The sequence below is a fragment of the Trachypithecus francoisi genome, unplaced genomic scaffold (genome assembly GCF_009764315.1).
Source record: "Trachypithecus francoisi isolate TF-2019V2 unplaced genomic scaffold, Tfra_2.0 Lachesis_group2, whole genome shotgun sequence".
NCBI lineage: Eukaryota > Metazoa > Chordata > Mammalia > Primates > Cercopithecidae > Trachypithecus > Trachypithecus francoisi.
In genome coordinates, this window is record NW_022681465.1 from 88,586,655 (window position 1) to 88,600,010 (window position 13,356).

Sequence of the window (13,356 nt, forward strand, 5' to 3'; positions counted from 1 at the left end):
TAGTTAGGATCTATTAAAAGTTTTTAATAACTGTATTCTTTAGAACTCAATCTTTTTTTTTTTTTTTAACTCTCTGAAAATCAGGATGACGACTCATTTAATTTACATAACAGCAATAGTACTCACCAAGAAAGGGATATAAACCGAAACTTCGATGAAAATGAAATTCCTCAAGAGAATGGCAATGCCTCCGTGATTTCCCAGCAGATCATTCGGTCTTCAACCTTCCCACAAACTGATGTTCTTTCAAGTTCACTTGAGGCAGAACACAGGCTAGTATTTGTTTTTACTTTTTCCTCAGCATTTTCTGTATTCAAGATTTCAATACTATAGAGTTTTTGTGTGATTTAACAGGTTTGAGATACAACTAATGCCATAAATTTCACCCATTATGATATACAGATGATTTTTAATATATTCAAAGTAGCCCTTTGTTCATTTGCATTTACTTTTCATTTGCACTCTGTCCTAGGCAGCTACTATTCTTTCTATAGATTTGCCTTGTGTAGGTATTTTATATAAGTGGAATAATATAGTATGTGATTTTTGATGTCTAACTTCTTTCACTAAGTATAATATTTTCAAGGTTTATTTGCATTGTAAGCACGTCAGTACTTTATTCCTTTTTTAGTGCTGAATAGTACACTATATGACTATACTGCTTTTTTGTTCATCAGTTGATGAATATTAGTTGTTTCTACCTCTTTTTTTTTTTTTTAAACGGTAGGCTCTAGTCCAGTCTACTTTTTGACTTGTTTTGGATAATGCTGCTGTGAACATTCATATATAAGTTATTGTGTGGATATGTTTTTATTTCTGTTGGGTAGATACCTAGGAGTTGAATTGCTGGGACATATGATAGCTCTGTGTTTCACATTTTTAGAAACTGTCAAACTATTTTACAAAATGGCTATGTCATTTTACTTCCTCATCAGCAATATAGAAGGTTCTAGTTTCTCCACATTCTTACCAACACTTGGTACCATCTATCTTTGATTACAGTCATTCTAGTGTGTTTGAAGTATGATTTCTTTTTGTGGTATGATTTCTTAATAACACTTGGTACCATCTCTCTTTGATTAAGTCATTTTAGCGGGTGTGAAGTATGATTTCCCTAATGACTAATAGTGTTGAGTATCTTTTTATGTGCTTATTGGCCATTTATCCTCTTTGGAGAGAAATAACTGTATAAATACTTTGCTCATTTAAAAATTACATTTTCTTACTAAGTTGTAAGAGTTCTTTATATATTTGTGTATAAGTCTCTTATATATGATTGGCAGATAATTTCTCCTGTGAGTTTTTTCATTCTCTCAGTATACAGCCACCTCCCACCCACCTCTGCCCCGCCCCCACCCCACCCCACAGGCACCTTTTGAGATGAGGTCTTTCTGTGTTGCCCAGACTGGTCTCAAGTGATCCTACTGAGTAGCTGGGATTACAGGCTTGCACCACCACGCACGGCATCAGTGGTACCTATTTAAGGGCAGAAAGTTTTAATTTTGATGAAGTCTAGTTCATTTTTTTCCTCTCGTGGTTTACGCAGGTTTTCTGGATAATGTGAGGTGGGAGTCCAAATTCATCCTTTCCCACATGGATAGCGAATTGTCCAAAAAAATATGTGATTTATTTTTTGAGACAGTGTCTCACACTGTCACCCAGGTTAGAGTGCAGTGGTGCGATACTAGCTCACTGTAACCTCTGTCTCCCAGGCTCAAGTGATCCCCCTACTTCAGCCTACCAAGTAGCTGGGACCACAGGTGTGCACCACCATACCCAGCTAATTTTTGTATTTTTTGTAGAGATGAAGGTTTACTATGTTGCATAGGCTAGTCTCAAACTCCTGAGCTGAAGTGATTCTCCTGCCTCGCCCTCCCAAAGTGCTAAGAGTACAGGCATGAGCCACAGTGCCAGGCCTGTAATTTAGTTTTTATTGTAAACCTTTTTTTTTTTGGACACGTCTCGCTTTGTCGCCCAGGCTGGAGTGCAGTGGCGTGATCTTGGCTCACTGCCACCTCACCTCCTGGGTTCCAGAGATTCTTGTGCTTCAGCCTCCTCAGTAGTTGAGAATACAGGCACATGCCACCACACCTGGCTAATTTTTGTCTTTTAGCGGAAATGGGGTTTCACCATGTTGGCCAGGCTGGTCTCGAATTCCTAACCTCAAGTGATCCACCTGCCTCAGCCTCCCAAAGTGTTAGGATTACAGGTGTGAGCCACTGCTCCGAGCCTGTTGTAAACTTTTAACAGCACTTTTTGCTTCCATCAGTATAGTCTTAAGCATTTTAAAAAATAGCAACCTCTTAAGTGGTTTAGTCTTAGAATTGAAGAGTCTTTATATCTAGAATTTACTTTTGTTTTTTGTAGTTCAAAGCAGGTGTTTTTGCAGAAATGACACACCCTTACTATATTCCTTAAATAACCACATGGTTCAGCATAACTAAAGGATTTAAAAACTACGAAAGCAAAGAAAGTTAATAGTTTATACCCTTAGATGATCATATTATTATTCTGTAATTGCTTTGTATAAACTGATTTTTTTTTTTTTTTAACTTAAAAATACCTTCTAAGACAAGCTTGGGGCTAAGTTACATTTATTAACAGCCCAGTTGATTGACTTTACTTTTTCCCAGTTTCTTCTAGAACCTCATTTAATTCTAAGACAGTGGAAAAAACTGGGTTATATCTCCTCTTGAATAACTTTTGTAGAATTTATTTGTAATTTCAACTTGTATTTCAATTAAGAACATAAGCTACATGAGGCCAAACATTTTGTCCATTTTGTTCACTATGGTATCTAGCACCTAGAATGGTGCTTGGCACATTACTTTGCTTGAATTTGTCAAATGAGTGAGTAAGTAAATATTGCAGTATTTTTCTATCTGTTTTGTAAATCTGTACTTATTTTGAGGAATACTTTTAATTTTTTTATTTCTAATTTTTTCAGATGTTTAATAGTTTAGTTTATATTTCTCCTGCCAAAGGTTATACCCGCCCCCTTAAAAGAAGAAAAACGTAGAGATGAGCTCTCACTATGTCACTGTGTTTCCCAGGCTTTTCTTAAAGTCCTGGACTCAAGTGATACTCCTGCCTTGGCCTCCCAGAGTGCTGGGAGTAGAGGTGTGAGCCACCACACCTGGCTGGATTGTCTTTTGTTCTTTTCTTTCTTTTTTTGAGGCAGGGTCTTATTCTGTTGTCCAGCCTGGAGTGTAGTGGCACAGTGACGGTTCACTGATACCACTCCGGTGATGCTCCTGCCTCAGCCACGGGTGCATACCACCGTGCCTGGCTAACTTTTGTGTTTTTTTGTAGAGATGGGGTTTTGCCGTGTTGCCCAGGCTGGTCTCAAACTCTTGGGCTCAAGCGATCCTCCTGCCTTGGCCTCCCGAAGTGCTGGGATTACAGCCATCATGCCCAGCCTTGCCCGACGCCTCCCGCTTTTTTTCCCTTAGATTGCTCCTTCAGAATAAATCTTTATCTTTCTGTCTTTAATCATACATTATTATTTTATCTTCGTGATTATTTTTGTTTCTCTGCTCCAAATCATGTCCTGTTTCGCTTCTTAAATGTGGCTGTAACTATTGTATGTGAATGTGTAGGCATTTAATTTTGTAGGCTGGGCATGGTGGCTCATGCCTGTAATCCCGGCCCTTTGGAAGGCCAAGGTGAGTGGGTCACTTGAGGTCAGGAATGGAAGACCAGCTTGGCCAACAGGGTGAAACCCTGTGTCTACTGAAAATACAAAAATTAGCCGGGCATGGTGGTGCCTGCCTGTAATCCCAGCTATTTGGATGGCTGAGGCGTGAGAATCACTTGAGTCCAGGAGGCAGAGGTTGCAGTGAGCCAAGATCGTGCCACTGCACTCCAGCCTGGGCGACAGAGCGAGACTGTCAAAAAAAAAAAAAAAAAAAAAAAAAACCCAGTAATTTTTGTATTTGTAAATAATTTATTGGGCTGATAATTGCATTTGAGAATTAATTTAGCTAGATTAATTTATAACTAACTTAGCCAGATAATATCTTTAAATTCACCTGTTTAGACAAAATATAATTTATTGTACATTTAATGTGAATGGATGAATAAGTCACCACACTCTTTTTATTGCCTCCCAAATTGTGGAATTTCACGCTATACGGTTTACGACTTGTGACTGATAGGCTTGAGTGTTGGCTGAAATGTCAAATATAGAAAAAATTTAGGAAATATGAATTCTTTTTAAAAAAGATATAAATAGATATTTCAGGATTTTTTCCCATCATTCTAATGAATCACCTTGTTTTTCCCCTGCTGCCATTTGAAGCCACTATTCTATAGTATGGATATAAATTGTGAAACTATTTTCCTGTGATCCAGATTTATGTGTGTTCACATCCCCTCTCTCTTTTGTCTCCCCTTGTCTTTCCCTTTCTCTACCTTTTCCTCTCCTCCCTCCTTCCTCTCTCTTCTTTCCTCTTCCCCCCCTTATTCCACATAATGCTGTTATCAGCATCCTTGTATTTATATTCTTAAATATTTGTATAAATGTGTAGGTACTAGGAGTGAATTTGATTGGTCAGATGGCAAACATATTTAAAATAATCAGCTACTGCCATGTTATCCCAAAACATTCTGGTAATTTACACTCTCACCAATAATGATTGAAATATTTCTAGTCACGCAATTGGTAGAAAAGGAGGAGGCCTGTGTGTAGAAAGGAGAATAATGACACAAACATATCAGATATTCTAATGATTGTAAAAGATGAGTTACCTCTTAAGGAGATAGAGCATAGGCAGTAAAAGAATACAGATAAAAGATTTTTTAACTCACAGAATCTATTCATTAAGGCCATAGTGAGAAAGTTGTCACCTAATATCTTGTCTTCCGATTTCCCTTCAGTCCTTTAGTAGCAAAAAAAAAAGTTGGCCCATACCTTTAGAAAGTATTTCTCATAACCCCTAATAGACATATTGAATGTTTTAACTATTTTATTTTTTAATCTGTAGAGCAGATATTTAGTGTAGGAAGCATTTTGGTGGCTTCTTGTTCCATTTAGGAAGACTTACGGAAGAGAGACTTTCGTTTCATAACTTGACAGAATTTGGTTCTCTGTGACTACTAACAGGAGAAAATGGAGAGGATGAGATTTAGAAACTAAGGCAAATCAAGATAAAAACATTCGGCCAGGGACAGGGACTCACGCCTGTAATCCCAGCACTTTGGGAGACTGAGGCAGGTGGGTCACTTGAGGCCAGGAGTTTGAGACTAGCCTGGCCAACATGGCGAAACCCCATCTCTACTAAAAATACAAAAATTAGCCAGGCGTTGTGTCGTGTGCCTATATTCTCAACTGCTGAGGAGGCTGAAGCACAGGAATCTCTGGAACCCAGGAGGTGAGATGGCAGTGAGTTGAGATCGTACCACTGCACTCTAGTCTGGATGACAGAGCAAGACTCTATCTCAAAAAATAAAAAATAAAAAAGACAAAAACATCCTAAATTGAAGTAAGCTGTAGAGGGAGGGAAAGAAAAAACCCCATACTGCATGAAAAGATCGTATCAGTGAATGACTGGATGATTACTACTTGAATGATTGGTATATATGTTTTAATTTTTTTTTTGAGACTTTATAGATTACATTGTTTTTGTCTTCTTAAAACAATGGATACTTTTCTTTTATATTTAGGTTACTATAAAAGTTTTAACCAAGTTTTTTTCCCCTAAACCATATAGTTTAAACTATAAAAAGAATTAGTTTTGCATAGGAATACCATTTTCTAGTGTGGACATGAAGGTGAAGGGGGCAAACAATAAGAACATTTTGTTATTTGCAAAGAATATGATAAAATTGTGGATTCAAGATATCAGATTTGGTAGCAGCTAGTTGGAATGGAGGGATGGTTGTTTTTTTTTTTTTTTTTTTTTTTTTTTTTTTTTTTTTTTTTTGAGACGGAGTCTTGCTCTGTCGCCCAGGCTGGAGTGCAGTGGCCGGATCTCAGCTCACTGCAAGCTCTGCCTCCCGGGTTTACCCCATTCTCCTGCCTCAGCCTCCCGAGTAGCTGGGACTACAGGCGCCCGCCACCACGCCCGGCTAGTTTTTTGTATTTTTTAGTGGAGACGGGCTTTCACTGTGTTAGCCAGGATGGTCTCGATCTCCTGACCTCGTGATCCGCCCATCTCAGCCTCCCAAAGTGCTGGGATTACAGGCTTGAGCCACCACGCCCGGCCGGATAGTTTTATAGAAATGTTGCACATGCCGAAAAAGATCCTAAGACAGAAAAGGGAGGAAGAGTAAAGGTGCTAGTTGATATGGAACTGTTTCTATTTAAATTTCTTAGCTTCAGTTTTCTTGACTGTTTAAGTAGAATATGTGTTTGTAAATTTTTCAAAGACATATATCAATACCTTTTTGCTCATTCTAAGCTAATAGAGTTAATGGCTTCTTTCAGATTTTAGGGTTATTTTTTCCTGTCAAAAGTGGAATGATACTTCTTTTCCATTGCTTCATATTTTCTGTAAACTTTGTGACTTCTTAAGTTTTATACATATAAATACTCAGTTGAATTTAATAATCATGGGGCAGTGATAGTTTTGTATGTGTTTTTTTTTTTTTTTGAGATGGAGTTTCACTCTTGTCACACAGGCTGGAGTACAGTGGCACGACCTCTGCTCACTGCAGCCTCCACCTCCCGGGTTCAAGTGATTCTCCTGCCTCGACCTCCCAGAATAGCTGGGATTACAGGCACCCGCCACAACGCCGGGCTGATTTTTTGTTTTTTTTTAGTAGAGACGGGGTTTCACCATGTTGGCCAGGCTGGTCTCGAACTCCTGACTCAGGTGATCCACTGCCTTGGCCTCCCAAAGTGCTGGGATTACAGGTGTGAGCCACTGCGCCTGGCCAGTGACAGGTTTTTTAATAATACTTTTCAAATATTAAAATAAGAAATATTAAATACCCAGGCACGTAGATCATTCTTAGTTTTATTGTCAAGTTTTAGCAACTTTATCAGAGTATTGAGGGTAGCCTCAACATCAAAGGGATACAGTTGTCAATTTGTTTAAGCATGCACCAAATGAATTAGTGGAAGTAAATGCCAAAGAAATTCAGAGGGTTTGGGGATAGAGATCATTATAACTTGGGTACCAGTCAAAGGTTTCTTTTTCTTTTCCTTTCCTCTTCCTTTCCTTTCCTTTCTTTTTAAAATAGTTATTTGTATAAAAATTAATTTTTTTGAGACATGGTCTCACTATATCCCAGGCTGGTCTTGAACTCCTAGCTGGCCTCTTGAATTGATGGGATTACAGGCATGAACCATCACGCCTGGCCCTAGTCAGGAAGTTTTAATTGGGACCTAAATTAAATCTTGAAAGGGTTAGACATAAATAAGGGCAAGCGTGCTAGATAGTAGTTTGGAAAAAGAAGGGATGTAAAGACATGGTTAGAATGGTGTATATACCTAGTTTGTTTTAAGGGTGTTCAGTGGAATATTTTGACAGGAATGGGAAATTTACTCACTGAAGTTAACGATCATATTGAAAAGGCAGGACTTTAGAGATGTCTTATACTTGGTTTGTGATAAAGTAGGAACTGTGACCCAGGTCTTCTAACTTCTAATCCTAGATTTCCTCTACTGAGGAATTTGAATTTGTGGCTATGACACAAACACAGTTAAGGAGTTTGTTCTTTAGAAAGTGAGAAACCACTGAAAATATTTATCAGAGATGGTAATTGTGAAACTGGTATCAGGATGATTTGGCAATAGTTTGAAGGAGAGTGGGAAGGAATAATTTAAATTTCTTTAAAAAGCAAAGTACAGATGAGGGTTACGGTAATACAGTCAGTCGTGCTTTGCTTAATGACAGGGATATATTCTGAGAAATGTGTCGTTAGGTGATTCTGTCATGGCGTGAAACTCATAGAGTGTACTTACACAAACTAGATGGTATAACCTGCTACCTACCTAGGCTGTATGGTATAGACTCTTATTTCTAGGCTAGAAACCTGTATAGCATATTACTGTACTGAATATTGTACAGTATTTGTAATTATAATACAGTGGTATGTATTTGTATATCTAAGCATATCTAAACATATACAAAGGTACAGTAAGAAAATGGTATTACAGTCTCGGGATTATGCATCATATGTGCAGTTATCTGACCAAAATATAGTTATGTGGCATATGTTTGTATGTTTATGGGGGAAAGGGAAACACAGATTGTTCTTATTTTTTCTTATTATTTTTTGTAGAAATGGAGTCTCACTTTGTTGCCCAGCCTGGTCTTACTCCTGGGCTCAAATGATCCTCCCACCTTGGTCTCTCATAGTGCTGGAATTACAGGCATGAGCTACCACGCCCGGCTAGATTATTTTGAAAGCTATTTCAAGAACAGTTAAAAACTACAGCCTCTAGTGGAGAAGTAGAAATACTTGCCTTCTGTTATATTCTCTTTCATAATGTTGATAGTTTTTTCCACCTGCATTGCTTAGTTACGATTCAGTTTTTAAAAGTAAAACAGGTAAAAGTTTGGATCCAGCAAAAGAGCAGTTAGATTGTTTTGCTAGTCTAGATTTAATAGCTTCTGTATTAGGTGACATTGAATGGTAAAAGTGAGTGGAAATGCTATTTCAAAAGGAGGCCATCCAAATTAAAGAGTAAAGACAGTGCACTGGAAGAAGTCGTGGCTAAAAGGAATGAAAGAAGAAATGATTAATGCTGATTGTGACGTTTTTGTTCAAAAGCAACAAGGTGCTGTGCAATACATACTCATTTGGGAGACAGAAAACCAAAATTCTATTTGTCTTTGCCATCAAGTAAGCAAGTTACTTTACTTATGTGATCTTTATTGTTCATCTGCAAATGTGGATATCATATTACGTTTTATTCAAGGTCTCAGATATTCTGTGAGACTCTTTGAAAAAAGGTCTAAAAGTCTATAAGCAGCTAATGTGTAGCAGGCGCCAGTTAAAGATGAGTAGGTGTAAATAAGAGGGGACTTAAAAGTTTGTGGAACAATGTAATTAAATGATAAAAACTGTTAACTCTGCTTTTCAACATAACTACATCAAGTTCAAGACCCTTTTGTAAGCAGTGATACCAGCCATTTTAGACCATCCCTGAAGAACTGAGGGCCCTGGCAGTTTAACGGTGTCAGTGCTGTCTTTTTTACAATAACCGAAGAAAAATGGGCCCCCTCTAAAATTTAAGATTAGGAAATGAGGAAGTCGGAAGGAGCCAAATCAGGACTGAAAGGTGGATGCCTAATGATTTCCCATTGAAACTTTGCAAAAGTGCCCTTGTTTGATGAGAGGAATGAGCAGGAGTATTGTTGTGTTTAAGGACTCTCTGGTGAAGCTTTCCCAGGCATTTTTCTGCTAAAGCTTTAGGTTTCCTTCTCAAAACACTCATAATAAGCAGTTGTTACTGTTCTTTATCCCTTCCAAACAACTGTTGCCGTGACCTTTGCTCTTGACTGGTCCTCTTTTGCTTTGAGCGGATCACTTCCACTTATTGGTAGCTAGTGCTTTGATTGTGATTTGTCTTCTGGATCATACTGGTAAAGCCGTGTGCACTTCTTTGAAGAAATGCTTCAGAATCTTGATCCCACTTGTTTAAACTTTCCATTGAAAGCTCTGTTTTTGTCTGCAGATGATCTGGGCACACATTGAGTGGAAAGTTTATTCAACTTTATTTTTCATACAGAATTAAGTAAGCTGAACCAAGTGAGATGTCTGTGATGTTGGCTGTTTCTGTTGTTAATCATCAGTCCTCTTCAGTTAGGGCACTAACAGGATTAATTTTTTCCTTGTCAATTGATGGGGATGGTCTGCTGCTGCTTCTGTGAGGGCTTCATCTTCAGAATCACCTCATCTCTTCTTAAAACGAGTTATCTATTTGAAATTGCTGGTTTCCATTGGGTATTGTCCCCATAAACTTTTCGTAAAGCATCAGTGATTTCATTATTCTTCTACCCAAGTTTCACCATAAATTTGGTATTTGTTTTTGCTTCAATTTTAGCAGAATTCATGTTGATCTGATAGGGGCTTTTCCCAAACTGATGTCTTACCCTTTGTGGCACCTTAAACAAGATTCTGTTGAAACATGTCATCACAAGTTAGCACAAGTTTATTTTGGTGCAGAGTTTTTTTTCTTGAAATTCTTGCATAGTTTTTCCATGATATACATTTTTTTATAAACTTTTTGAAGACTCCTTGTAGGAGTAACAGAGGTACTTAGGGGTTTCATTTTGTAAAAACCCTTTCATATCAATACAAGATATGTGGCCATATAAGAAACAAGCTTGGAGATTTCCCAATCAAATTCTGTAGCTATTGCTACAGTGTTTATGATTGCCCAAGTAGAAAACCTAATGAGTAGTCAGAAATATGGTGGTACTGAAGAAAAAGAGGAGTGATATTGCTGTTACTTTTAGTATAAGAATTTAGCAGATTTGCTTCACGTCTGTTGAAAGTTTTCAGCCTGAAGAGCCTTTGACACCAAAGATGAAGCAGTCACGGAGTTCATTCTAATTTTAATATCAGTTTATTAATCTTACCTGTTTATTCATTTTCAGAAAGATATTCAAAAATCCTTTTGATGTGTCTTGGGGTCTTTGTATAATGGATCCTAGATCATGTTTTCTTATACCTAATATAAATGAAACTGTCCTGCACAGGGTAAGCTTTAAATTAAACTTCCTTTCCTCTCCTTTTCAGATTGTTAAAGGAAATGGGCTGGCAGGAAGACAGTGAAAATGATGAAACATGTGCTCCCTTAACTGAGGATGAAATGAGAGAATTCCAAGTTATTAGTGAACAGGTGAGAAAACCTGAATCATACAACTTCACTTTTAAATTGCCCTTATTTAGAACAATATAATTATATGCAAGCATGGAGTGGGGGAGATTTTAAAAGTTTTATTTAGGAATTTATCACGATAGGTCAGAATTGCTTTTAAAACAAACAAAAAAAGGAGAGAGAGGGAGACAGGCTTTTGCTGTGTTGTCCAGCTGGCCTCTAGAACTCCTGGGTTCCAAGTGGTCCTCCAACCTTCACCTCTGGAGTAACTGGGACTACAGGCAGGAACCACTGCACCTGGTTGAATTGACTTTGTAGAAATCTGCAATAGTGGCTTCTTTAAACTATTGGGTGTGCAACAGTTAGGAATTAGTGTAAGTGATGTCTATGATTAGTCATTTTCCCGACCTTTTTTGTTTTGTTTTGTTTGACTTTTTTGGAGAGGAGCAAGAGTGATAAGAAGTAGAGAGTGTTAGTAGCTTCCTAAGTAACTTCACTTTTTATCCTTTTCTTGCACAAGAGTATTTCATATTCTAAAACATCTTGCTTAATGTCTCCCTAGTTAGTTACCTTTCTGAAAGAGTATTAGGGAATTTTTGTTAGAGCATCGGAAAGTTGAGATGCTTTTTTCAAATCCATTATTTGTTTATTTAAAGAGTTGGGGGTCTCACTCTGTCATCCAGACTGGAGTGCAGTGGCCAGTTACAGTTCACTGCATCCCCAAATTTCTGGGCTCAAGCAATACTCTTGTCTCAGCTTCCTGAGCAGCTGGGACTACTGGCTTGTGCCGCTACACTGGGCTTATTTTCTGTCTTTAAATTGTTTCTAATTTGGGCCAACTATCTTTTTTCTTCTTTGATTATCTCTTGACCCAATTCTTATTTATTACCAACTAACCTTTTAGTTATGATTTCTCATTTTCAGAAATAGAGAACTATATTTTTTCTAGTATCTTCATCTCTGGTTAAGCAAGAGATGATCTTGTAACTTTATATACCTCATTCTACTTTACAAACTATGAACAAAGCAGATTGTGGGGGTGTGTATTAATTTAGGTTAGAATAATAAGAATAACAGATATAGCTTAATAGTTTCTGATTATATTCTGGGAAGTCCCTGAAGGTATTTATCACAGTTGTCACTTGAGGCAGTAAAAATGTGGAAAAGTTTAGTACCTTAATCAATGTGACAATTATTACTTAACATCTACTTTGTCTGGATCCAGGATTTTTTCAGACATACCATTACTTGTGGGGTTTTGAGGATAGGATACAATTTTATTATATTCATGCTTATATTTATTACAGTAGGTTTGTAACTCTTGAGGGATAATTTATTTTGCCTTTAACATTTTAGTTACAGAAGAATGGTCTGAGAAAAAATGGTATTTTGAAAAACGGCCTGATCTGTGACTTCAAGTTTGGACCTTGGAAGAACAGCACTTTCAAACCCACAACTGAGAATGATGACACAGAGACAAGTAGCAGTGACACATCAGATGACGATGATGTGTGAAGGATTTCCTAACAGCTTTAGAAATCTTAGTGTGATACATCTCTCATACAGTTTGGGGTGAATTGTAAAAATGAAGAACTATAATTTATGTAGTGAAATACCCCATTTAGAAGAGGATTTTTTGGGGGACTTCAATACGAAGAAAACCAAGAATGTTTTGTTGGGCTGTGTTGAACATTATTTCTTTGTAAATGAATGTTGTAGGAATGAGGACTTGGGTTGGTCCAACATTGACTTTCTTCATCACTGCAACATTTCTCTGACTAGCAATGTGACGATGTAACAAATGAGATTTTCTCATTTAATAATAAAAAATTGTGTAATGTTTTGCAAAGCTTCTGTCTTAAAATGTCCAGGTCTTAAGAAAAAAGGCAGCTTACACTGTTTTGCTTGCAGAGTCATATCTTTTTCGTACAATGGAAATCCTTAAGTCCACTTTGTGCGGTCCCCCTCTCCTCCCCGCAAAAAACAAACAAAAAAACCAAAAAGGAAAATGTAGCATGTTGGCTAAAACTGGAGCAAAGTGCACTAAAACAATTTCCTGAACTCAGCTGTTGTACTATTCACCTTTTAAAACATATATTGCTCTTTAGCCATTTGTAGTGCAGTAAATGTTACAGGAAAAGACTTGCCACATTTTCTTCCAAATTTTAAGAGGTGATTTTCAAAAGCTTTATTGGGGTATGTTGTTAGACCAGGGTTTTCAGAGTTGATGGAAAAGAGTCTTGTGGGAAAACTTATTTTGATAAATTATTACACACGCAGAAAAACTGATCACACTGACTGGATCTGTCCACAACATGGAAAATAAACTGGATTTTCAGAATATTGTTGTTTTCTGTAGTGTTCAAGGTATTGTTTCTAAACATAAACATACTCTAAACATGCTTTATCCACTTGTTAAAGTCAGACTTTTAAAAATAATACCTTACTAAAGATGATGATTATTACTTTCTGAGGTGAGAAAAGGAAAGCTAAGCCTTTTCATTATCAAATACACAAGCTTATTAAATGAATGACTGTTAACTACTTTATTTTCATTTGCACATTAACTTTGGAATTGT

General features: G+C 37.2%; 1 protein-coding gene across 6 annotated transcripts in view; it reads left to right on the forward strand.

Moving 5' to 3' along the window:
* Positions 1–13,120, forward strand: part of GPBP1 (GC-rich promoter binding protein 1) — an 89,022-nt gene extending 75,902 nt beyond the window's left edge. For 5 of the 6 annotated variants that reach the window (XM_033179612.1, XM_033179614.1, XM_033179610.1 and 2 more), the window contains 3 exons: positions 85–272; positions 10,696–10,798; positions 12,134–13,118. In XM_033179612.1, coding sequence (XP_033035503.1) covers positions 85–272; positions 10,696–10,798; positions 12,134–12,292 — 450 coding nt within the window. In that variant the 3' untranslated portion in view covers positions 12,293–13,118. Of the gene's footprint in view, positions 1–84; positions 273–10,695; positions 10,799–12,133 lie in introns of all 6 variants that reach the window. The other variant, XM_033179616.1, reaches the window with a different exon arrangement.
* The last annotated feature ends 236 nt before the right edge of the window (positions 13,121–13,356 follow it).